Source organism: Hyaena hyaena, unplaced genomic scaffold (assembly GCF_003009895.1).
Source record: "Hyaena hyaena isolate Hyena2069 unplaced genomic scaffold, ASM300989v1 scaffold_471, whole genome shotgun sequence".
In the NCBI taxonomy this organism is placed as follows: domain Eukaryota; kingdom Metazoa; phylum Chordata; class Mammalia; order Carnivora; family Hyaenidae; genus Hyaena; species Hyaena hyaena.
In genome coordinates, this window is record NW_024081102.1 from 1,289,609 (window position 1) to 1,313,087 (window position 23,479).

The 23,479-nt window shown below is 64.0% G+C and overlaps 1 protein-coding gene across 1 annotated transcript in view; it reads left to right on the top strand.

Moving 5' to 3' along the window:
- Positions 1-23,479, top strand: part of LOC120246410 (SCO-spondin-like) — a 53,416-nt gene that overhangs the window by 23,289 nt on the left and 6,648 nt on the right. Inside the window, exons 47-90 of the mRNA XM_039253906.1 lie at positions 88-231; positions 1,343-1,513; positions 1,598-1,762; positions 2,488-2,667; positions 2,802-2,924; positions 3,063-3,192; positions 3,282-3,407; positions 3,580-3,671; positions 4,548-4,721; positions 4,958-5,122; positions 5,746-5,998; positions 7,053-7,099; positions 7,273-7,443; positions 7,749-7,880; positions 8,096-8,241; positions 9,503-9,597; positions 10,297-10,349; positions 10,507-10,713; positions 10,834-11,004; positions 11,101-11,180; positions 12,336-12,505; positions 13,010-13,056; positions 13,154-13,345; positions 13,444-13,614; positions 13,827-14,027; positions 14,306-14,402; positions 14,510-14,709; positions 15,050-15,216; positions 16,286-16,446; positions 16,616-16,839; positions 17,429-17,470; positions 17,640-17,795; positions 18,311-18,520; positions 18,676-18,843; positions 19,566-19,697; positions 19,799-20,045; positions 20,287-20,439; positions 20,513-20,559; positions 20,714-21,058; positions 21,399-21,566; positions 22,159-22,289; positions 22,540-22,664; positions 22,892-22,938; positions 23,148-23,426. Of these exons, the coding sequence (XP_039109837.1) occupies positions 88-231; positions 1,343-1,513; positions 1,598-1,762; positions 2,488-2,667; positions 2,802-2,924; positions 3,063-3,192; positions 3,282-3,407; positions 3,580-3,671; positions 4,548-4,721; positions 4,958-5,122; positions 5,746-5,998; positions 7,053-7,099; positions 7,273-7,443; positions 7,749-7,880; positions 8,096-8,241; positions 9,503-9,597; positions 10,297-10,349; positions 10,507-10,713; positions 10,834-11,004; positions 11,101-11,180; positions 12,336-12,505; positions 13,010-13,056; positions 13,154-13,345; positions 13,444-13,614; positions 13,827-14,027; positions 14,306-14,402; positions 14,510-14,709; positions 15,050-15,216; positions 16,286-16,446; positions 16,616-16,839; positions 17,429-17,470; positions 17,640-17,795; positions 18,311-18,520; positions 18,676-18,843; positions 19,566-19,697; positions 19,799-20,045; positions 20,287-20,439; positions 20,513-20,559; positions 20,714-21,058; positions 21,399-21,566; positions 22,159-22,289; positions 22,540-22,664; positions 22,892-22,938; positions 23,148-23,426 (6,705 nt within the window). The remainder of the gene's footprint in view (positions 1-87; positions 232-1,342; positions 1,514-1,597; positions 1,763-2,487; positions 2,668-2,801; positions 2,925-3,062; positions 3,193-3,281; positions 3,408-3,579; positions 3,672-4,547; positions 4,722-4,957; positions 5,123-5,745; positions 5,999-7,052; positions 7,100-7,272; positions 7,444-7,748; positions 7,881-8,095; positions 8,242-9,502; positions 9,598-10,296; positions 10,350-10,506; positions 10,714-10,833; positions 11,005-11,100; positions 11,181-12,335; positions 12,506-13,009; positions 13,057-13,153; positions 13,346-13,443; positions 13,615-13,826; positions 14,028-14,305; positions 14,403-14,509; positions 14,710-15,049; positions 15,217-16,285; positions 16,447-16,615; positions 16,840-17,428; positions 17,471-17,639; positions 17,796-18,310; positions 18,521-18,675; positions 18,844-19,565; positions 19,698-19,798; positions 20,046-20,286; positions 20,440-20,512; positions 20,560-20,713; positions 21,059-21,398; positions 21,567-22,158; positions 22,290-22,539; positions 22,665-22,891; positions 22,939-23,147; positions 23,427-23,479) is intronic.

Below are 23,479 nucleotides of genomic sequence, written 5' to 3' on the forward strand. Positions count from 1 at the left end.
AGATGTCAGGAGGAGGGAGGCTGGGGGCTGAGGGAGGGAGGCTGTGGCAGGCAGCTGTCCAGTCAGCTGGCTGTGATGTGTTCACAGGCCAGAGTGTCGCCCCGCCGCCCTTCCCACCTGTGCAGTGTAGCCCAGGCCGGGTGCCCTGCGAGGTGCTGGGCTGCGTGGAGCCGGAGCAGCTGTGTGACGGGAGAGAGGACTGTCTGGACGGCTCAGATGAGAGGCACTGTGGTGAGCAGGGGGCCCTGCGGGGCTCCCAGTAGGGCTCGAAGTCATGTGGGTGGCGGTGACAAGAGGGCTTTAGGATTGGGGGAGTCTCTGCCCTCTATTCCTAGCTCATATGGGAAGGAACCGTGAGGGGCTTGGGGTAGCAGAGAGTGAAAATAACCTGATGTGTAAAAACAGCTAGGAATGTGTGTGTCTTTGGAGATGGTGAAGAGGGTAAATGGGATAAGTCTTAGGTCCTGGCTTGTTTCATAAACCCTGTCTGATTTTTGAGGAGACTCATCTAACTATCCATCCATCCATCCATCCATCCATCCATCCATCCATCCATCTATACATACATCTACCCACCCATCCATTCACCTACTTACCCATCCATCCATTCATCCACCCACCCATCCATCCATCTATCCATCCATATATCCATCTATCCACCTACCCACCCACCAATCTATTCACTCACCCCATATATCCATCCACCAACCCACCCATCCATCCACCCATCCACCCATCATCCATATATACATACATCCACCCATCCATCCATCCACTTACTCTCCCACCCATCCATTCATCCATCCACCCACCCATCCATCCATTTATCCATCCACCTACCCACCCACCCATCTATCCACTCGTCCATATATCCATCCACCTACCCATGCATCCATCCATTCATCCATCCCTCCACTCATCCATCTATCCGTCCGTCCATCCATCCATCCATCCATCCATCCATCCATCCATCCATTCAAAGTAGATCACTATGTTCAAAGCCTCGTCTCAATCAGGGAAGGGCCACCCCAGGGAGTGTGCATTCGGGAAGTTACCCCAGGGAAGGAACTGTTGTTCTAGACAGGTTGATGTCGTTCTGGACACTCCAAGAGCTATTCACAAGCAGAGGGGCTGGGTGAGAGCCCATGCAGACCAGAGCCCATGGTTTCCCCCTTACATGTAGAGAGAAGGCTGCACTGAGGGTGGGAAGCTTCAGGAGGAAGGAGCGGAGGATCTCCGGTTAACAAGTGTGCTCTGCTCTTGACCTGAGGTTGAAGGGGCTCCGTGTATCACCCAGTCAGGAATCACTTACGTGGCTCCCTTTCCCCCACCTTGTGGGCAGCGAGCTCTGTGCCCTTCCCGATGCCCACAACGGCCCTGCCTGGGCTGCCGGCCTCCCGAGCCCTCTGCTCCCCGAGCCAGCTGAGCTGCAGTAGCGGGGAGTGCCTGCCGGCCGAGCGGCGCTGTGACCTGCGGCCTGACTGCCAGGACGGCTCTGACGAGGACGACTGTGGTATGGGCCCGGCCGGGGGACGCCTCTGAGGGCCCTGCTCCCACACAAGCCCCCCCTGAGTCCTGCGTGCCCGTCCCCTTGCAGTGCACTGTGAGCTGGCGCCTTGGTCTGGCTGGAGCAGCTGCAGCCACAGCTGTGGGCCGGGCCTCGCCTTCCAGCGCCGGGACGTGCTGCGGCCTCCCCTGCCTGGGGGCACCTGCCCGCCCGACACGCTCCGCAGCCAGCCCTGCTTCGTGCAGGCCTGCCCAGGTAACTGGCACCCAGGCCTCCACGGGCCCCCCCGGAAGGGACACCTGGGGTGGGTTCCCATCCAAGACCCACCCAGGGGAATGCCCTTGCTCTCTTGGGGCCCCCCGTGTCTGGGCTCCTCTCCACGACTCCAGGAGGACAGCCTCTTCTGAAGTCACAGCCTCGTACCTCCTACCGGCTTAGCAGGAAGGCTGGCTACCGCTGGCCCTGCCCGAGAGGCCCGGGATGCGTCCCTAACCTGCTCCAGTGTGGGGACTGGATCGGAAAGCCGTTCCCACTTCAGAGTGAGGGTGCTCACAGGCTGTGCCTTACGCCTTGCAGCCCTTTGGTTCTGTAGGTCCGAGGGAGTGGTGCCCGCCTTGTCTCTGCTCCCAAGAGGGGCTTCCCACACCAGGGTCTCTTGAGCCCTCACACTTGGCCTCCCAACTGGTTTCTTCTTCTGCCACCAGGAGGCGCCCTGCTCTGGGATTCCCACTATCCCAGCCCTTTTGCAGGGACCAGAGCCTTCATCCTGGGAGGCACCCGGAGATCTCTGCTCAGGTCCCTCCACCAAGAGGAGGTTTCCTGGGGCAGGAGAAGAGCCTGTAGAGTCCCCGTGGTGCCGCCCTGGGCCACCTAGCTGGCCCCCTTGCAGGCCCCTTCTCTACCCCCACCGTGCTCTCTCCAGCACAGTCTGCATCGGCTTGGGCTCACCTGGTCTTTCTCCATCCTTTCTTCCCCCTCAGTGGCCGGGACGTGGGCTGTGTGGGAGGCCTGGGGGCCCTGCAGCGTCTCCTGCGGGGGCGGCCATCGGAGTCGGAGGAGGAGCTGCATGGATCCCCCACCCAAGAATGGAGGTGCTCCCTGCCCTGGGGCCTCCCAGGAGCGGGCACCCTGTGGCTTGCAGCCCTGCAAGGGGGGCACCGGTAAGGGAGCTGGGCTGGGCGGGGGCATCCAAGGATGGAGCCCCATGGAGGTGGGGCTGTTGGGGGAGATCACGGGCCTCCTGGTACCGCCCCCCCTACCCCCCCCAGCCTCCACCCAGTGTCCCTTCCACCAGACTGCGGGCTGGGCCGCGTTCTTATCAGTGCCGAGCTGTGCCAGAAGGGGCTGGTGCCACCGTGTCCGCCATCCTGCTGGGACCCTGAGGCCAACAGAACCTGCAGTGGGCACTGTTTGGAGGGTGAGGCACACCCAGCAAGCAGGGATGTGGCGGACAGAGCCCTGGGCGGGGGAGGATGCTCACCAGCCCTCCGTCTCAGGCCTCCCCTCCCCACTGCCCCCCTACATGGAGCTGAGTGCCCTCCCACCTCCACCCCAGGATGCCGCTGCCCCCCTGGACTCCTCCTCTATGATGGCCACTGCCTGCCCCTCTCTGAGTGCCCTTGCCTGGTGGGCGAAGAGCTGAAGCAGCCGGGGGTGCCCTTCCTCCTAGACAACTGCAGCCACTGGTGAGGTTGTCTGCTGGGGTGGGGAGCAATTAGCCCCTCTCCGCCCCCCTTCCCAGTCCTGACCTCCTCGGCCTCTCCCTCCCTTGCAGCGTGTGTGAGAAGGGGGCCCTGCTGTGCGAGCCTGGGGGCTGTCCTGTGCCCTGTGGCTGGTCAGCCTGGTCTTCCTGGGGTCCCTGTGACCGCTCCTGTGGCTCTGGAGTGCGGACCAGGTTCAGGTGTGCAGGACGGAGCTATTGTGGGAGGCAGGGTGGGGTGAAGAATGCCGGAGAAGGCAGGGAAGGGGTGCTGGAGGGCGGGGAGGGCGTCGGTTGGAGGACAGGTGAACAAGGAAGACAGGAGTGAGGGCAGGGAGAGGAGAGCGGGTGCCCAGGCTGCCTCTCCCCCCAGATCCCCTTCCAACCCTCCGGCTGCTTCCGGGGGTGCCCCGTGTGAAGGCGACAGGCAGGAGCTGCAGGCGTGCCACGTGGAGTGTGGGACAGGTAGGTCAGGAGCCAGGATACCCACCCCCACCCCCATGCCTGCCTTCCTCCTCCCAATTCCCGCCCTGGGGACAGAGCATGATCGATTGGGCCACTGGTCACCTGCTTGGTGGTCAGTGTGGCCTTCCGGTCCAGGAGGCAGCCCCAGAAGGAATGCATGGGGCTTTGTTGGGGACAAGACAGAGGGTGGGGCCCAGGCGGCACCGCCTGCCACACACATAGCCCAGGCACTGCGAGCAGGCTGGTCTTGGGGGGCCAGGGTCTCCTGAGAGCAGGGGTGAAGCTGGTCCTGCTAGCTGAGTGAGTGAGGGTGGGGGAGGAGCACACAGACCCCGGACGAGGGAGCCCAGAGCAGGTGCCCGCAGAGGTCTCTGCAGAGCAGGCAGATGGGGCAAAGGCAAAAATAAGAGCTGGGGGTGCAAGCCTGGGTCCGTGGGGTCTGGGCCAGGCTCTTACAGCAGAGGAGGGAAGAAGGAAGGAAGGGGCGGTGAAGAATGGCTGCTGGTGCACGGATAGGTGTCTCTGGGGACTTGGGTTTCTAGCACGGGCGCCGAATGAAGGACGGGTGTTTAGAAGGCTGTGGACCAGTTGATCTGGGGGGAAATGCGAGGGTGGGTAGTGGACACGAGGTGCCAGCCGGGCCCACAGCTAGAGTGTGGCCTGAGCTGCAGCTCGGCTGAGCAGGAGACTGTGCTGCGAGAGTGAGGCCTGGGCCTGGAGGTGGGGTCCTGCCTTCCACCTTAGAGGGGCAGAGGCTGCGCCTGCACCCACAGAGGCTCTCTCCAGCTTCCCGCGCCCTTCCCTGGCCCCCATAGCTCAGACCTGAGCCGGTTCTGCCAGGAACGCTGTGCAGAAGGCCTGGCCTTTTCCCTCCAGAGACACTGGGCTGGATGCCCTGGGAGCCCTGGTCTTCCTGCTCTAGGAGCTGCCTTCCCCCTGGAGGAGGACCCGGGTGGCGCAGTCGTTCCCGGCTCTGCCCCAGCCCCGGGGACACATCCTGCCCAGGAGAGGCCACCCAGGAGGAGCCCTGCAGCCCCCCTGTGTGCCCAGGTATGCCCCACTCTCTGTCCCTGGAGCGGCCTCGCCACTAGGGTGGGATGAGGAGCAAAGGAGAAGAATGACCCCTGGGGCACCTGGGGCAGGGAGGCTAGAGCAAACCTGTTGTCCCGAAGCTCTCCTCCACCCCCAGCCCGTGATTAACAGGGTGGGCCGGGCCTGAAGGGACCCCATCCCCTACCCACATCTTTGCCGGCATCTGTGATGACGAACTTGGCTCTTCCTGACAGTGCAAAGCACCTGGGGTCTGTGGGCCCCCTGGTCTGCCTGCTCAGCCCCCTGTGATGGGGGCATCCAGATACGTGGGCGCAGCTGCTCTGGCTCCACTCCCGGGGACCCCGAGTGCCAGGGACCTCACAGCCAGACCAGGGACTGCAACACGCAGCCCTGCACAGGTGCTAGCCCCCCTCCCACCCCTGTGGTTCTCTACCCAGCCACGTCCAGCCAGCCCCTCCCCCCACGGGGATTTTGACCTCTCCCCACCCCACCTTCTCACATCAGGATCTCTGGCTCCAGGTCATACCTTGAGCTAAGAGACTGCTGGGTTTCCTGTGTCTCCCTCCTCTGGTTCCCATACCCTGGGGACTGGGCATGGGTCCCGGTCTTTGCTCCTCCTGGCCCAAGGTCTCCTTCCTTGGCATGTGGCCAAGGTCAGACTGGCCTTTGGGCAGAACCACTCACTGCAGGAATTTTGAGAAGCAGAGCCAGCCCTTCTTTAGAAGCCCCTGGCCCCATTCCCCCTCTCCTTTGCGCCCCCTCCTGGCCCTGGTGACTGCCTTCTTCCTGCTCTACTTCCAAGGGTATTTGTATTAAAGTCAGGCAAAGCTCTGACTCTTTTTAACAGCAACCTTTCAGACACTGGAACAAACCTGCAAGGGAGGGGGAGTGGGAGGGGCTTCCCGTGGCTCCCGGGTCCTGCTCCCCAGTCGCCTGCTTGTAGCTTCCCCTCGGCCCCTCCGTCCCCTGGCCCTTTCCTCCTGCCTGTGCGTGCTCAGACCCTCTCTGTCTGCCCGTCCAGCCCAGTGCCAAGGGCACATGGTGTTCCGCTCCGCTGAGCAGTGCCGCCAGGCTGGGGGCCCCTGCCCTCAGCTGTGCCTGGCTCAGGACCCTGGGGTGGAGTGTACCAGCATCTGCGCCCCTGGCTGCGCCTGCCCGCCCGGCCTCTTCCTGCACAATGCCAGCTGCTTGCCCCGCGGTCGGTGCCCTTGCCAGCTGCACGGGCAGCTCTACGCACCGGGAGCAGTGGCTCAGCTGAACTCCTGCAACAACTGGTAAGCCACCAGCCTTGGGAGAGGGAGGGGAGGGAGGCGAAGATGGGGGAGGAGCTCGGTGGCTCCAGGGGTGAATGAGCATGGACACACAGGCCCGGGGGAGGGGGGCGGTCAGTATGCCTCCATGGTGCCCGGCCTGTGCCTGGGGAATGCCAGAGTGAGTGCTCCCTGGCTGGGCGTCTGTGGGGAGACTGAGGCTCAGATGGGTGAGGTGATTTGTGAAGGAAGTAGGGGCTGGAGAGGGTCTCCTAGCCTCCCTTCCAGCCACCCCTGTTTTCTTTCCTGGATGTTGAGATCCGCTGGATTTCTGCTCAAAAACCTTGAAGTCCCCAATGCTCCAGGCTGATAGCAGGCCCTGCCGGCAGGGGGCGCACGACCCCCCCTTGTGCTTTCCTCATTTTTTTCCCCCTTACATTTCGTTTTCTCTGTTCTTTATGTTCCCCTTCCTCTTTCTTCCTTGTCCCCTGCCCACCCCCCCTCCCACCACACCCTTCATGCTTCCTCTCCCCCTCCTCTTTCTCTTTTACTTTTTCTCTCTTCCATTCTTTTTCTGGAATTTCCATGTATGGGGGAGGGGGCGGCAACTTTAAAACATTTCTTGGAGAAAAGTAAAAGGAGAGGAGAGTGCACCGCTCTTCCCAGGAGACTCACGCTGGGGTGTGCTCTTTCGGAATGGCTCCTACCTGGCCCTGTAGAGCTGCTCAAAGTCTTTTTCAAACTGTGTGATAAATACGAGCAGACTGGAAAGCATGTTAAGGTGCTTCTTGGATAAAAGTGTGAAACGAAGGACAGCACAGTGCTTGGGGCCTCAGGGAGCCCACAGAGGGTGGAACTAGGCGGGAGGGCCTGGACGAGAATCCCGTGTCACCTCATGAAGTTCGAGGGGGACATGGGGCAACTTGCTTTACTTTCTAGACCCTTCTGCGGGTTTCACTTCTGTGTCGTGCTGGGCCATGGGTGCGGTGGTGTGCCAGCCGGTTCCCCCCGGGGCCGGGTACACAGAGCTGCAAGGGGCAGGGCCTGATGGTGGCCACGATGGGTCTTCTCTCTGCAGCACTTGTAACTCCGGGGAGATGGTGTGCACCTCAGAGCCCTGCCCAGGTACCCCGATGCCCTGGAATCAGCAGCAGTGGGTCCTCGGGGACCACAGGGGATGCCAGCCCCTTCAGAATAACTCCTGGGGGTGTCAATGGTGCCCCAGGGAAGTTGGGGACCAGGGGTGATCTGAACTGGCTTCACACCCTCTGTGCCCCTCCCCGTACCCACCCTGGCAGTGGCCTGTGGTTGGAGCCCCTGGACCCCCTGGAGTCTCTGCAGCCGCAGTTGCAACGTGGGCATTCGGCGGCGCTTCCGGGCGGGCACCGCACCCCCAGCTGCCTTCGGGGGTGCTGCGTGCCAGGGCCCCAGTATGGAGGCTGAATTCTGCAGCCTGCGGCCATGTCGGGGTGAGAGCTGGGACTAAGGCTTCAGAATCCCCAGAGAGGAGCCAGGAAACACCCCAGTCACTACCCCCCCACCCCGGGCCCCAAGAGAGGTGCAAAGGCCTAGCCTAAAAGATGCCAGGAGGAGGTCCCCAGAGAGCCCTAAGAGTCATTCCCTAAGAAGGGTCCCCCGTGGAGGCCAGCGCTGCCCCAGGCCGGGGAGGAGTGGGGTCTCCCGAGGCGGGCTGAGATCCTGCAGGTCTGGGTGGAGGAGGGGGCTGTGGTGGGGGTGGGAGGTAGGGCCCGCAGCGACCTGGCGGCCACTCCAGGTCCCGGTGGGGAGTGGGGCCCCTGGTCTCCGTGCTCCGTGCCCTGCGGCGGTGGCTACCAAAACCGCACCCGAGGCAGTGGCCCGCACAGCCTCATGGACTTCTCCACCTGTGGTCTGCAGCCCTGTGCAGGTGAGGGCTGTCCCCACCTCCTCCACTACTGCTGTACCCCCAGTAGTCATCCCCCCCAACCCAGAGCCCTGTCAGCCCCTGGGGACCCATCTTCGTGAGCTGCTGTGCAGCCTATGACATCCCTGGCCACATCTAGAGCCGATGCCTCTCCTGGGTTGGGAGCCTGGGAAAGAGTTGAATGTGCCTGGGGTGGTTATCAACTTCTGTGACCCCAGGGCCCATGCCTGGCGAGTGTCCCGGGGGCAAGCAGTGGCTGGACTGTGCCCAGGGCCCTGCCTCCTGTGCCGAGCTCGGTGCCCTGCAAGGGACTGACCAGACCTGCCACCCTGGCTGTTACTGTCCATCTGGGACATTCCTGCTGGTGAGTGTCTTCCCTGACCTGCCCTCCTTGGGACCTGGGCAGGGGCAGGGCAAGCATATGGGCTTCAGAGTTGAGGAAAAAGCACGGGGTCATGGCTCACCTCTGCCAGCGGCCAGCAGGTGACCCTGGGTGACTCCCGTTCATGCTTCCTTGGGCCTCTCTTTTCCCATCTGTGAAATGGTGATAGGTCTACACGATCTTTGTGATTCATGCCTCCTTGAGCGCTCTGTCCTTCTGGGATCATTAGTTATTTATTGAGCACCTATTGCATACTTAGTCCTGCGGTGGAGAAAGTAAACTCGCCCTCGTGAAGCCTGTGGTCTGGGGAAATCAGACCCAGAGAGCCTAGAATGGAAAGAGAATCATCCTTAGCAGGAAGTGAGCTTTGCGTACTGTGGAGCTCAGAATGCAGACTGGTGGGGGCTGGGTCAGTGACAGAGGGCTCCCTGGAGGAGGTGATCCTGATTTGTCAGAGATTGCAGGGTGTGGAGAGCTGGAGGCAGCATTGCTGTTGGAAGGCAGGGAAGTGAGGTGGGAGTGGTGGGATGTGGGATGTGGACGGAAGCTGGTAGGGTGGTGAGGAGGGCTTACAGAGGTAAACCGCTGAAACGTGGGGTGTGGTTAAGGGGCCAGAGTCCAGTGAGGTCTGAGTTCAAATTAGATGCTTCTACTAGCAGCTCTGTGACCTTGGCATGCATGTTCCTATGCCTCTGCTTTTCATTCGTCAAGTTGGGGTAATCACACACCTAGTCATCAGGGTCCGTGAAATGCTGAAGGGCTTCCCAGGGCCTGGCCCCCACCTCAGTACACTTGACTTTGAATCGTGTGCTGCTGGGGGGCAGGGTTTTTTTTTTTTTTAATTTGAGGCATCAGCAACTTTTGTCTTAACTTCCCATGTGCATCATTTCCTCGGTTTTAATTTTTCTAATGGAAACATAGAGTTGTTTTTTTAAGCATCATTGCTATACGAATCACACGTTTCGTATCTTGCTGATTTCATGGGCATTTGGCAGTTCAGTCTCTCCAGTGCAATTAGAGATGGTCTTTTTGCTCCCAGAAATTGGGGGGGCAGTCCATGCCCTTCCCCCATGGCTCCTGTAACCGCAGGTGTGCGTATTCCTGGGTGGTGGTGGTGGTGTTTGTGGAAGGAGCCTGGGTGGCGTTTGAGGCTGGGAGCCCGAGGAAGGGTTCTGACTGCGGGGCGCGGGCCGGGCCAGATCCCCCTGGAATCCAGAAGATGATGAGGAGTTTTTGATTCCAGAACAACGTGTGTGTGCCCTCCCAGGACTGCCCCTGTGCCCACAGGGGGCGCCTTTACCCCCCGGGCAGCGTGGTGCTTCGTCTGTGTGAGAACTGGTAAGACCCCCTCTCCGTGCCTGGCGAGCAGCCTGCTGTCCCTCCTCGGTGCCGGGGACAATGGCCTCCCATGGGCCGTGGCCACCTCCTGGGCCCACAGGCACGGCCGGCCAGCTCTCCGGGGCCCCTGCCCACACCATCCCCAGCATCCTTTCTCTTCCCACCCGGCCCCATCTGCCGAAGCTGCAACACCACACAGCAGACCCAGCTTGTCTTCTCACAGCTCAGGAAACTAGAAATTTAGCTGGGTGGTTCCTCCTGAGGGCTGTGAGGGAGAATCCGTTCCAGAAGCTACTCTTCTGTCGTTGCCGGCAAGCCTTGGTGTTCCTTGGCATGTAGCTGCCTTCCTGCAACCCGCTCAGGACACGATCTCATGGTTCACGGCGAGGTTCACTAGTTCGAGTCCTGCGTCGGGCTCTGTGCTGACAGCCTGCTTCGGATTCTGGTCTCCCTCTCTCTCTGCCCCTCCCCCACTTGTGCTCTGTCTCTCAAAAATAAACAAACATAAATAAATACATAAAACTAGACACCAGTCATATTGGACCACAGTGTCCTCACTGTGACTTGATCATCTCTGTAAAGACACGGTCTCCAAATAAGGTCACATTCTGAGTCCTCGGTGTTAGGGCTTCAACGTAGGAATTTGGGGGAACACACTTCAGCCTGTGACAGCACCCCCGAACTTCTGTTTTCTTCCAGCTCCTGTGTCTCTGGGCTCATCACCAACTGCACCTCCAGGCCCTGTGAGGAGGGTGAGGAAGGGGCCCCGCACCTGACTGTGCCCCCTGACTGCTCCCCACCTGGGGCACAGTGGGGGGCAGGGGGAAAAGAGGTGCTCCGCCAGGCCAGCGCCTCCAGCCTGCACTCACTCCATCCTCTCTCTCGGCCTTTCCCTCATCTGTACCCCAGGTCGGCCCACGTGGTCCCCCTGGACCCCCTGGAGCGAGTGCTCAGCCTCCTGTGGCCCCGCCCGACGCCACCGACACCGCTTCTGCACCAGGCCCCCCGCGGCAGAACCATCCGTCCTGGGGCTGTCATCCCCACCGACCTTGCCTGCACCTCTTTGCCCCGGCCCCGAAGCTGAGGAGGAGCCCTGCCTCCTGGCAGCGTGTGACCGTGAGTCCTGTGGCGCCCAGCGTGGTGCCCTCCAGGCCTGTGGATACCCGCTGCCTTGCGCCAGCTGCCCCCGGCCCTGGCCAGCCCCTCCCCCAACTGCTTCCTTTGCCGTCCCCCCAGGAGCTGGGGGCTGGGGTCCTTGGGGGCCCTGGTCCAGGTGCAGCCGGAGCTGCGGGGGAGGCCTGCGGAGCCGGCTGAGAGCCTGTGACCAGCCCCCGCCCCAGGGCCTGGGGGATTACTGCGAGGGGCCTCGGGCCCAGGGAGAGACCTGCCAGGCTCTGCCGTGCCCAGGTACCTGCCAGGAATGGGGCACAGGGGTCAAGGAACACTGTGGGCCGGGATGGGGGGCACCCACACAGCTCTCAACCCCCCCGTCCCCTTCCCCAGTGGCCAACTGCACCGCCATTCAAGGGGCTGAGTACAGTCCCTGTGGCCCTCCCTGTCCTCGCTCCTGTGACGACCTCGTGGTGAGTGTGGCTCCCTCGCAATGCCTGCTTGACCTCTGGCCCCAAGGGTCACTTCGCCGGAGGGCAGGGGGCGGCTGTGGGTCATGACCTCTTCGGGCCTGGGGCAGCCTCGCTCTGGTGGGGAGGGATGGGGTCAGTGTCCCGCTTTGTTCCAGAGACAGTCTCAGGAGCGAGCCTCACCCAGCAACCCTTGTGTTCATTACATCAAGCCTTTCTCAATTGAAACATGTTATTACAATGGTACCATCAACGCAGAGGGAGAGGAGATCATTCCCTTATATTGTCTCAAACACCACGAGCATTTTGGCACGTGTACCCTGAGTGTACATGTGCTTGTGTGTGAGCCTTCGCCGAAGGCCTGTCCGGAACCCTGGAGAGGGACAGAGGCGGGCGCCGACAGGGTCCCTGACCCCTGGAGTCTGCAGCGGTGTGTGAGGAAGCTGGCCCCAATCAGGGATGCCGGAGGGACAGTGCCTTGGGGCCCGAGAGGGCCAGGGAGGTGCCACACAGGGTGAGCAGGGAGGAAGACGGCCAGTGCCTGGCTCCCGGCTTCCCCAGAAGACCCCAGCTCCTTCCCCAAGACCCCCCAGCCCAAGCCAGCTTTCTGTTGCCCTGCTCCCTGCATTCTGGGAGGTGCCTCGGTTCCCAGGCACTAACCAGGTCCCCCATGGACCCCTCCACAGGGTTCGCATTTGGAGGACACTCCCACCCAGGGAAGCCCTTTGTGAGCTCTCCTCCCCTCTCCTTCCTTCTCCCCTGGGGAGGGGACTAGACAGAAACTGTTTTATTTTATGTATTAGAAATTTTTAATGTTTATTTTTGAGGGGGGTGCAAGCAGGGGAGGGGCAGAGAGAGTGGGGGACAGAGGATCCGAAGCAGGCTCCAGGCTCGGAGCTGTCAGCACAGAGCCCGACGTGGGGCTCGAACCCACGAACCATGAGATCTTGACCTGAGCCGAAGTTGCACGCTTAACCGACTGAGCACCTCAGGTGCCCCAGAAACTGTGTTTAGAACATGACCTCGACTGCAAACTGGAGAACCACTCGTTCTGGCTCTGCACACCCCTCAGCCCCCTCCTTTCCTTCATCTCTCCCCTCCCTGCCCCCTTGGGACTATGTTCTGCTGACAGGAGCCCCTCCCTTTGTTGCCCCCCAGCACTGCGTGTGGCACTGCCAGCCCGGCTGTTACTGCCCTCCAGGCCAGGTGCTGAGTGCCGACGGGGCCTTCTGCGTGTGGCCTCGCCACTGCGGCTGCCTGGACCTGCTGAGTGGCGAGCGGCACCATCCAGGCGCGAGGCTGCCGAGGCCCGACGGCTGCAACTACTGGTGAGGCAGGCGTGTGGGCAGAGAGCAGGTGCCGGGGTGCGGGCGGGCTGCCCCGGAGCTCTCCCAGGCCTCAGCTGACCCAGGTTAGACTCCCACAGTCCCCGAGGAGCTGCGCAGGCGCTCTTACCGTGGTCGGATGGGTGGGGAAACTGAGGCAGGCAGCTCTGTGCATCTGCTCTCAGCAGAGGGTGGGGTGAGAGGTATGATGTTCCCCCTCGCTGGGTGGCCCCAGTTAGCAGCGGACTCCCTATGGCCGTACCCCAGTAGGACACACCAGCCAGCGACCCGCAGGGAGCCCTCAGGACACCTGAGCGGTCCCTGAATAGGACAGGGAGCAGGGTCTGGATGCTCTGGAGAATGCCGAGGGGGCATCTGAGAGCCTGAAGGGAAGGGGGGGTGTAGGGGTGAGGGAAAGGGAAGGGGCAGCCTGGGAGGGGTGCATGTGGAGAGCACGGGCAGGACTGAGCTGCTGTCCCCCTTCCTGTGCCTGTGCGCCCTGCCCAGCACCTGCTCCGATGGGCGGCTGAACTGCACAGACCTGCCTTGCCCAGGTACGTATGTCCCAGCTCAGGGGGAGGTGAGGTAAAGCGGCCGAGGCCACAGAGAGGGCTGGGGCTGGGCAAGGGGTGCCATTGTCCCCTGCTGCAGTGCCCGGTGGCTGGTGTCCGTGGTCGGAGTGGACAGCGTGCTCCCAGCCCTGCAGGGGCCAGAGGAGGAGCCGCTCCAGGGCCTGCGCCTGCCCCGCCCCTCAGCACGGGGGTGCCCCATGTCCCGGGGACGCAGGGGAGGCAGGGGCCCAGCATCAGAAGGAGCCCTGCCCCAGCGTCCTCGAGTGCCCAGGTGAGATGCCCCCATTCGTCTGCTCAAATCCCAGTAGGCCGGCCCCACCCCCACCCCCGAGGCCTCCTAGGCCAGGTGACTCTGTCTTCCCCACACAGTGGACGGAGCCTGGAGCCCGTGGGGACTGTGGTCTCCCTGTGATGCGTGCCTGGGGGAGTCCCATCGGAGCCGGGCGTGTATCTGGCCCCCCACCCCTGAGGGAGGCAGGCCCTGTCCTGGGGGCCACAGGCAGAGTCGCCCCTGCCATGACAATGTCACAAAGTGCACAGGTAAGGGCTTCTGCAGAAGGTCCCTTGGAAGGCTAGGGAGACACATGCATGTCACTTTCTCTTAGCACTTAGATCACTCACGCCCTGGTCCTGGGACGAGGTGGAATACGAGGCGGATGGGGGCGAGGCAGGAGGGTTGCCCCCTGAGTGCTGGGACCCTGCAGGATGGGCCCTGCTCAGTGTCCGCTCTCTCCGATTCCCTCCCGCCACAGAGTGTGGGGGTGGCCGAGGCCTTCTCCCCTGCGGGCGGGCCTGTCCCCGCTCCTGTCTGGACCTGTCTCCCGGGAGCGCGTGCCAGCCGGGCTCGACGGGCTGCCGGCCCAGCTGCGGGTGCCCCGCCGGCCAGCTGGTCCAGGACGGCCTCTGTGTGCCTCCCGCCCTCTGCCGCTGCCAGTACCAGCCTGCGGCCATGGGTCAGTGCTTCCCTCCATGCTCTCCCCGTGGCCTCTCCCTGCCTGGCTCTGGGGCCCGGCCTGGGCTCCAGGGTGGGAGTGGTGCCCTGGGCCTTAGTCCCCCATGCGCCCCCCCGCATCCCTGCTCCAGGAGGGGCTTTCACCTTCCAGGCGCAGAATCTGGAGCACCGAGGGGTGCAGGCTGATAGGGAGGGAGACAGTGGGGTAGGAGGAGGGGTTGAGGGTGCGGGGCACCCACCCTGAGCTATCTGGGGTCCCACCCCCACTCCTGCCCTCAGGGATCCCTGAGAACCAGAGCCGGTCAGCAGGGTCTGGGCTCAGCTCCTGGGAGAGCCTGGAACCCGGGGAGACGGTGACGGGGCCCTGTGACAGCTGGTGAGCCAAGCACAGCAGGGAGGGAGTGGGCTGCAGAGCTGGGCAGTGTGGGCTCGGCGGGAGCTGGCCAGGGTCCTGTCTTCTGAAGCCCCCCACTTTGTCCCCAGCACCTGTAGGGAAGGCATCCTGCAGTGCCAGGAGGTGCCCGGCTGCCCTGGGCCCGGGGTGTGGGGCTCCTGGGGCCCCTGGGAGGACTGCAGTGTGTCGTGCGGGGGAGGGGAGCAGCTCCGCTCCCGGAGGTGCGCCCGCCCCCCCTGCCCCGGGCCCGCCCGCCAGAGCCGCACCTGCCGCACCCAGGTCTGCAGAGGTGAGCCCCGGTCCAGGGTCTGCCCTTGACCGATTCCCCTGTTGGCCTCTGATGCTGACTCACAGGTGCTAAGACCTCTTTCATCCCATCCCCCAACACTGCCCTTTCCTGGGGCCAGTGATGGGCACGTGGAGGAGGAAGTAGCCAAGATGCAGGGAGGGGAGCCCGTGGGAGGGTGTGACACTGGCCCTGAGGGGCACAACCCAGGGAGGGTGTTGTCTACATAACTGGGGAGCCGCGGGAAGGTGGGTACTGGGTACCAGGCACTGGGGTGGGCACAGAAGTAGCCATGGAGGGCAGTGCAGGCCAGAGCGGGGCCCTGACGCTGGTTTTGCCCCAGAGGCCGGCTGCCCGGCTGGACGTCTGTACCGGGAATGCCGGCCCGGCGAAGGGTGTCCCTTCTCCTGCGCCCACATCACTCACCAGGTGGGCTGCTTCTCCACCGGCTGCGAAGAAGGCTGCCACTGCCCGGAGGGCACCTTCCAGCACCGCCTGTCCTGTGTCCAGGTCAGGACCCACTCAGCGAGGAGCCCAAAACCCTCCTCTCCGCTCCTCTGCCTTCCCTCCCTCTCCCCTGCAGCTGCTCACCTCTGCAGACCCTGTGGCCTCTGGACAGCTTCCCCCTTCCTCGCGTGAGGCCGTCTGTGTGAGGCAAGCAGGTGTCGAGCTCCCAGAGGAGACAGCTGAGGCCATGCAGGCTCTGGGGGTCGCTGGTTCCCTGGAATGGGGAGCTTGTCTGGGTTCCTGCCCTTCAGCCGCTGCTGTCCCTGGCTCTCAGCTCCAGCGTGGAGACACCCATGACTGAGGTGTGGCCAGGTGCCCCCTCTGGCTTCTCGATGCCCAGTAGCTGGCTGCAAAGGACAGTAGCCCCCCAAGCCATGCAGACTACGGCAGGCAATCATGGGTCCCCACGTTCTCCCTTTCCCTGCCTGACCCCCGTGGGGAAGCATACCCAGCCCCCACTCTGCCTGGCCCCAGACTCCCCGTCTCCCGCTGTGGGGGCTGGACAGCAGGCCAGTGCCACCTCCGCCCTGCTGAGCTCTGCACCCCCGTGGGGATTTCCTTCCCAGTCTTTAATCCTAATCTTGAAGCCGGTGTCCAGTGGCTTCCCCCAGCTTGAGTTCCGGCCATGCCCAGATGCAGACCCCTGGTCCCATCTGCTTGACTGAGAGCCAATGACACTGCGTGAGCCCCAGGGAGGGAAAGGGACACACCAAGTCATGTGGTTATTGGCAAAGCTAGGAATCGGGTGTCTGATTGCTGGCTGGGGGGCTTTCTGCCTCAGTGTGCCCCCCAAGCCCTGCCCCCCCGAGGCCTCCTCTGTGTGTCCCAGGCTGAGCACTGCATGCAGGAAAGCGCCCAGCCATTATAGGTCTAGCTCAGAGGCCACTAGGCTCTCACGTTCACACCCCTGACTCAGGGAAATGGACCCACTTGCACCAGGAAATGCTCTTCTGGGGCCCAGAGCCTCCCTGAAATTTCACATGTCCTTCCCGCTCCCCCTTGTCCAAGGAGGTGTGGAGGGCTGACACGTGACCTGTGCGATTGCCTTTCCTCCTCCCTCCCACGCCGCCAGGAGTGCCCCTGTGTGCTGACCGCCTTGCTGCTGCAGGAGCTGGGGGCTCCCAGCACTGACCCGGGGGCTCACCTACCCATTTTGGGAGAGGGCGGTCAGCCCCTTGGTCCTGGAGATGAGCTGGGCTCGGGCCAGACCCTCCGTACAGGCTGCAGCAACTGGTGAGGGGGACGGTGAGGGTGGGGGGGAGGCATTGGCTACTGTGCTCCTTGCCTGGCCTGGGTAACCTTGGCTCTGTCTCCCTGCTCTGTGGGGTAGAGACGCTTGCCGACACCCCCTTCTCTCAGGGTGCATCCTGCCCAGCCCCTCACCCCCATGCCCTTTCCCCAGCTCCTGCGTGCACGGGAGGCTGTCTTGCTTGGCGGGTGACTGCTCCAAGGCCGCTGATGGCTTCGGTCCCTGGGGGCCATGGGGCCCATGTTCGCGCTCCTGCGGTGGGCTGGGCACCCGCACCCGCAGCCGCCAGTGTGTGCGGGCCTCGCTCACCCCAGGCAGCCAGGGCTGCCGAGGGACCCGCCAGGAGCTCAAGTACTGCCCCAGCCCCGACTGCCCAGGTGAGGGGAGTGGGAAGGGCGAGTCTGGCTGGCCGGATACACCTCAGCCCTTCCTTCGTCCCTCCCCGTCTCTGCCCATCCGAGTTGCTGTCTCTGAGTCTCTCTTCCTCACCTGCTAGCTCTGCATGTCTCTTCTATTCAGGTACCGCCAGCGTTTCTGCCAATGCACCATTCTGTGTGTGCTAGGGGGGTAGTGAGGACCCTGGCCTTGGAATCCAAGGGCTCAGATAACCCACTTCAGCATGTGGTGGGCCCTGGAGGAGGGCACACATACTGTGGAAGATTGGGGAGGTTGAGAATTCTCCTAGAGGGTCAGTGTAGGAGGGCTTCCGGGGGGAGGCAGCAGGTGGGGTTTGAGGAGGGAGAGGACTTCAACAATCATAAGAGGGGAAGGAATGCCAGGTAACAGGAGCGGCTGGAGCCGAGGCCTTGCTGCTATGAGGAAGTACTGTGCTGGGGCCCAGAGTGTCCACTGGAGACCAAGCTGACGGAGGGGCGGTGGGTTTGGAGCTCAGCCACCAACCTCAGCTTTGGTCCTGGAGCAGTGCAGATGCAGAAACATTCTGAGCCGGCTTTTCCTTTGGCACAGGAGCTGAGGGGTCCACAGCGGAGCCAGTGACAAGCCTTCCAGGTAGCCCAGACTCCTTGGGTCCCAGCCCCAGACTGCCCGAGCCCTTGCACATGGCCTCCCTTGGGGAAGAACAAACCCAGGGCCTCCTCCCTTCCCGGCCCTGCTTCCTGGGAGGCCAGGAGCCCAGGGTCGACTCATCAGGAAATGCCCCTCCCTCCTCTCCCCTCAGGTGGCTGGGGCCCGTGGTCTCCCTGGTCTCCCTGCTCTCACACCTGCACAGACCCCGCTCTCCCTGCTCGGCGCAGCCGCACTCGCCTCTGCCTGGCAAACTGCACCGGGGGGGACACCTCACAGGAGCGCCCTTGCAACCTGCCCACCTGCACAGGTGCGCCTTCCGGTCTTGACCTCTGACCCTGACCTGTGTCCGAACCACGGCCATCCCCTCTAATCCCAGCATCCCCCCTCAAACAGCTCAGTTCTGACTCCTGGCCCCGGTCCAACACCCAGCCCCCAGCATCTAAAACCCCTGACGCAACTCCCGAGCTCTCACCCTGACAGCTAATCGCGGATCCTTGTGGGACTCTGGACCTTGGGTGCTCTGTGCCAGCGCCACCCCCCCCCCCGCCAACACCGGCAAATCCTCCCTTGTGGGTGTGCCGAGCCCTCCCCCCAGATTCCCACCCGCACCCCTCAGTACCCTGTGAGGCTGGAGACGGAGACGCTGAGGCCTGCTTGCCAAAGCCCCACAAGAGCCAGTGTCAGATCCAAAGCAGGAGCCCCAAGGTCTGGATGAGGTCACAGCTGCTCCTGGCAGATGAGGAGGTCTGCGCTTGAGCCGAGGTGGCAGGGACTCAGGGCGGGCTCCAGCTCAGCTGTGTGTGGTCCCGTCCTGGCCCGCAGAGCCACCCCCGTGCCCCGGCCCTGGCTGCGTGGCTGGGAACTGCTCCTGGACTGCCTGGGCCCCGTGGGAACCTTGCTCCCGAAGCTGCGGGGTGGGCCAGCAGCGCCGTCTGCGAGCATACCGCCCCCCAGGGCCCGGCGGGCACTGGTGCCCCGACATCCTCACCGCGTACCAGGAGCACCGCTTCTGCAGCCTGCGGGCTTGCCCAGGTGAGGCGGGGGGGAAGGGGCCAGGGCGCGCCCTTCCCTGGCATCATGTGGGGATGCCTCTTAGCGCACGACCCTGCCCCAGGCTCCTGGTACAGTGGGGGGCTCCCCGCTGCCTGAGCCTCATCCCTCACCGGGCCCTTCTCTTTTCCACGTAGTGCCTGGAGGCTGGTCCCACTGGAGCCCCTGGTCCTGGTGTGACCGGAGCTGTGGGGGGGGCCGGTCCCTGAGGAGCCGCAGCTGCTCCAGCCCCCCACCCAAGAACGGGGGTGCCCCCTGCGTGGGGGAGAGGCACCACGTGCGACTCTGCAATCCCTGGCCCTGTGGTAAGGCGGTGGGGATGTCCCGCACAGCTCTTCCCACCCCCACCACTAATGTCGTTCCCGCGACACGTTGTGACGGAGATGCTCACTGGCCTGCTGAGAAAACTCGGGCCCACGGGGGTGGACGGTGGGATCCGGGCACGGGGCAAGGACCTGCGCGGGGTAAGCCACCCGTCCCCAGCCCGCACTAGAACTCATTCTCGCAGGCGTGCCCCTCCTCCCGTTCCTGAACCGCCCAGCCCGTCAAGGTTTTCAGAGGATTTCAGGGTTACAGTTGTGCACCTGGGATTGCGCTGAGCCAGACAGGCCCCTCCCAGCTTCAGCTCCTGAGCTCACCAACCCCATAGACCTTCTACCGCTATTAGGTCATTCTAGGGCCTTCTACCGCTATTAGGACACAGCCCACCCCAACCCCTCTAGGTGCACACGAAGGAGCCACATAGGTGAGCATGGTGACATTTTAGATGCACAAATTTAGTCCAGCTCAGTAACATTTATTGGGTGGCAGGCCGGGTGCCGGGAACCCCCAGGTAGGTGAGAGGAAGTCGCTGTCACTCAGAGTGTCCCAATCCCAGGGCCTCCCCAGGGCCCCATGTTTCCACGGGCACGGTGGGGAGAAGGACGGGAGTACAGCTCCGCGGAGGGGAGAGCGCTTCTCAGGCAGGCAGGCCGAGGGCTGCTGGTGCTCGGGACCCGCTTGACTCTGGCCCTCCCCATCTGCTCAGAGCAGGGCTGCCCAGCAGGCATGCAGATGCTCAGCTGTGCCAACCGCTGCCCCCGCCGCTGCTCAGACCTCCAGGAGGGGGTCGTGTGTCAGGATGGCCAGGCCTGCCAGCCGGGCTGCCGCTGCTCCGAGGGTGGGTGCTGCCCTGGCCCATCCGCGCGTCACAGCGGCTTGGTGGGAAGGCAGGTGGGACCCCGGGTGCCCGCACCGCTCTGGAGGTCTGCCCCCCCGCAGGCTTCCTGGAGCAGGACGGAGGCTGCGTGCCCATCGCGCACTGTGAGTGTACGGACGCCCAGGGCCACAGCTGGGCGCCAGGGAGCCAGCACCGGGAGGCCTGCAGCACCTGCACCTGCCGGGCCGGGCGGCTCTCCTGCACGGCTCAGCCCTGCCCACCGCCGACCCACTGTGCCTGGAGCCGCTGGTCAGCCTGGAGCCCCTGCAGCCGCTCATGTGGGTCCGGAGGGCAGCAGAGCCGTTTCCGGTGTGTATGGGGCTGGGCCTGGACGCCGTCCCCTCTCCGATGCAGAGCTCCTGGATCCTGCCCCCCAGGCGCATCCCCACTCTGTGCCTTGGCCCCACCTTTGTCCCTGGTCATCCTTGCCTTTCTTCAGCCACCTCCGCGCCCACCCCAGCCTTTCCCACCTGGGGTCCAGCCAGGAGGTGGAAGAGTGATGGAGGGCCCGGAGCCATCGCTCACGGTCCGTGCCCCGGGCCCCACGCAGGTCCTCCACGTCTGGCTCGTGGGCTCCAGAGTGCCGGGAGGAGCAGTCCCAGAGCCAGCCCTGCCCTCAGCCCCCATGCCCACCCCTGTGCCCACACGGTGCCCGCCTCCACACCTTGGGGGACAGCTGGCTGCAGGGCGAGTGCCAGCAGTGGTAAGCCTGGGGCAGGGGCGGGGGTGGGGGTGGGTGGATGGCAGCGTTCCTGATTCGGAGCTCCTCCCCTCAGCTCCTGCACCCCAGAGGGCATCATATGCGAAGACATCGAGTGCGCAGGTCGGGGGTTACGCCCGCTCCCACCTCGCCCCCCCTGTTTGCTGTGTGTCTCACATTTCCCTCCCACCCCTACTTCCGGCCACCACCCCCGTGCCACCCCCAGTCCCGACGGCTGGTCGGGACCCCCTCTGACCTCACCCGTGCCCTCCCACAGTACCTGGGGCTTGGACGCCATGGTCCCCCTGGTCTGCATGCCCCGTCTCCTGTGGAGGTGGAAACCAGGTTCGCACCCGGGTCTGCGTGGCCTCGGCCCCTCACCACAGCGGGGCCCCCTGCCTGGGCCCCGGTACCCAGACCCAGCGCTGTGGATGGCAGCCTTGCCTGGGGCAGCTGGACGCCTGCTCCTGGGGCCCCTGGGGGCCCTGTTCCCGCAGCTGCGGCCCCGGCCTGGCGTCCCGCTCTGGGTCCTGCCCCTGCCCTCTGGCCCGAGCTGAGCCCACCTGCAACGGCACCTTCCTGCACCAGGACACCCAGGCCTGCTACCCGGGGCCCTGCCTGGGTGAGTGCACACAGGAGAGATACGGGATGAGGCATGTTTTCCCAAACCCCAGATCGTCCCCCCAAGATACAGCTCTAGTCCCCTGGTATTTTGTCTCATTTCTTTCCTCTTCCCACCATTTTCCTCTGAGCCCTTTGGGAGTGACCCTCGCTGCGGGGGGAGAGGGGACACAGTGAATTAGGACTTGCCGTGAATTCTTGGCTCCCTCTTGCCCTTTACCTGTGCAGGGTGTTGGCCGGGGCTGGGATGAGATTGGAGGAGGGGAGGGGAGGGGAGGGACCAGGAGGTAGGGGAGAGGCTGGAAGGGCCCGGCTGGCATCGTCCCCACCTTGGTCCCTAGAGGAATGCGTGTGGAGCAGCTGGAGCAGCTGGACGCGATGCTCCTGTCGGGTGCTGGTCCAGCAGCGTTACCGGCACCAGGGAGCGGCGCCCGGAGGGGCGGGGGCGGGGCCCCCCTGCACACGACTGGACGGCCACTTCCGGCCTTGCCCCATCGGCAACTGCTCTGGTGAGGCCCCCGGCGGGGAAGGAAGCCAGAGAGCGGAGCCCTGGAGCGAGCCCCCAGGCACTCAGCGCGGCCGCCCTTGCCTGCACTGACCCCGGATCTCAGCCGCCCCATTACGCCCCAGCCTCACCCTCAGCTACAGTCTCATCCCGGCTGCTCCTCCTTGTTCCCGCCTCCGCCGTGATCTCCCCACTTGGTAGCTGCAGCCTTTGTCCACCTGCAGCTGCCCCCAGGTCTTGCCCGCCTCTCGTCGTGGCCCCCCTCCAGCTCTGCTCCCCTGGCTCCCATCTGCCATCCTCTGGAGCATCTGCCAGGCCCCCTCACTCCCCGAAGGCCCCTTCCTCCATGCAGCTACCCGGTTCTCCAAGGCGCGACCGTCATGAGCCTACCCTGGAGACACCCGTGGGGGCCCAGTGGGGGCCAGATGGGGCAGCATGGGTCTGTCCTTCCCGGCAGCCTGGGGCCAGGCTTCCACTCTTAAAAGGAGGCCCCAAGGGGCCTTGATGGGACTGTGCACTATGTGCTCCAGGCTTGGGGGGTGCAGGGTGTCTCTGGGCTGCCCCCCACCAGCCTGCTGGCCTCTGTTCCCCAACAGAGGACAGCTGCACGCCTCCCTTTGAGTTCCAGGCCTGTGGCTCCCCCTGTGCCGGGCTCTGTGCCACACACCTGAGCCACCGGCTCTGCCAGGACTTGCCGCCTTGCCAGCCTGGCTGCTACTGCCCCGAGGTAAGGGTGCAGCCAGAGGAGATGCCCCGGGAGAAGGGGGTCTCTCCCCGCACTCCTGCGCTTCCTTCCCTCCACGATGCCTGTGGTCACACCCCTCCCATGGGGCCCCGTAAGAGCCCCTCACTGTCTGCCTTGTGCCCGTGTGCCCATCCATTTGCTCAGCAGTGTGCCTGTGAGCAGACCCAGCGCTGGAGCTAGGATCCAGAGGTGGCCACCACACAGCTCTGTCCCTGTGTCCCCTTCTGCGCAGGGGCTGCTGGAGCAGGCTGGGGGCTGCATTCCACCAGAGCAGTGTAACTGCCTGCACATCACAGAAGCCGGGGCTGGAGTGACTCTGGCTCCCGGGGACCGCCTGCAGCTGGGCTGCAAAGAGTGGTGAGTTAAGGGGCTGGGGAGGCAGCATCAGAGGGCTGGGGCCAGGGAATGGTGGGGGGGGAGGTAGCCTCACAGGGAAATCGCCCAGGCCCCGGCCCAATCCCAACCTCATGCTGCTCCAAATGAGCCCAGAGCTCAGGCCGCCCCTACATGAGCCCCCCGACCACCACTCTGGGCTGAGTCTGGCCTCCCCAGTCCTACCCTGACCTGATCCCCCGCTCCCACAGCGAATGCCGGCGCGGGGAGCTGCAGTGCACCAGCCAGGGCTGTCAAGGTAACGCTGGACCGGAGACACCCACTGTCCCTGTTTGCCCAGGACCTAGGGCCAGGACAGACCCTCCCTGGCCCCCCAGCAACGTCCTGAAGCCTTTCCTGTTTCCAGCCCTTCCTGGTCATAACTGGGTCTCCTCGCTCCTCATCCACTGGGGCTTGGGGTCTCAGGGAGGGTCACTGGGAAGGGTGCCCACTCGCTGCCCTTCCTAGGTCTTCTGCCTCTGAGCGGGTGGTCCGAGTGGTCACCCTGTGGGCCCTGCCTGCCCGCTGGCGTGCTGGCCCCCGCCTCCAGGACTGCCCTAGAGGACCGCCAGTCTCAGCGTCCGGCTGGCCTCTCCCCGACCATGGCCCCCTTGCTGGCTTCGGAGCAGCATCGCCATCGCCTCTGTTTGGATCCGGAGACAGGGAGGCCGTGGGCTGGGGACCCAGCCCTGTGCACTGCACCCCTCAGCCAGCAACGCCTCTGCCCGGACCCTGGGGCCTGCCGTGGTAATACGGAGGGGGCCAGAGACCAACCGGGCAGGAGGGAGCCTGAAGTGAGA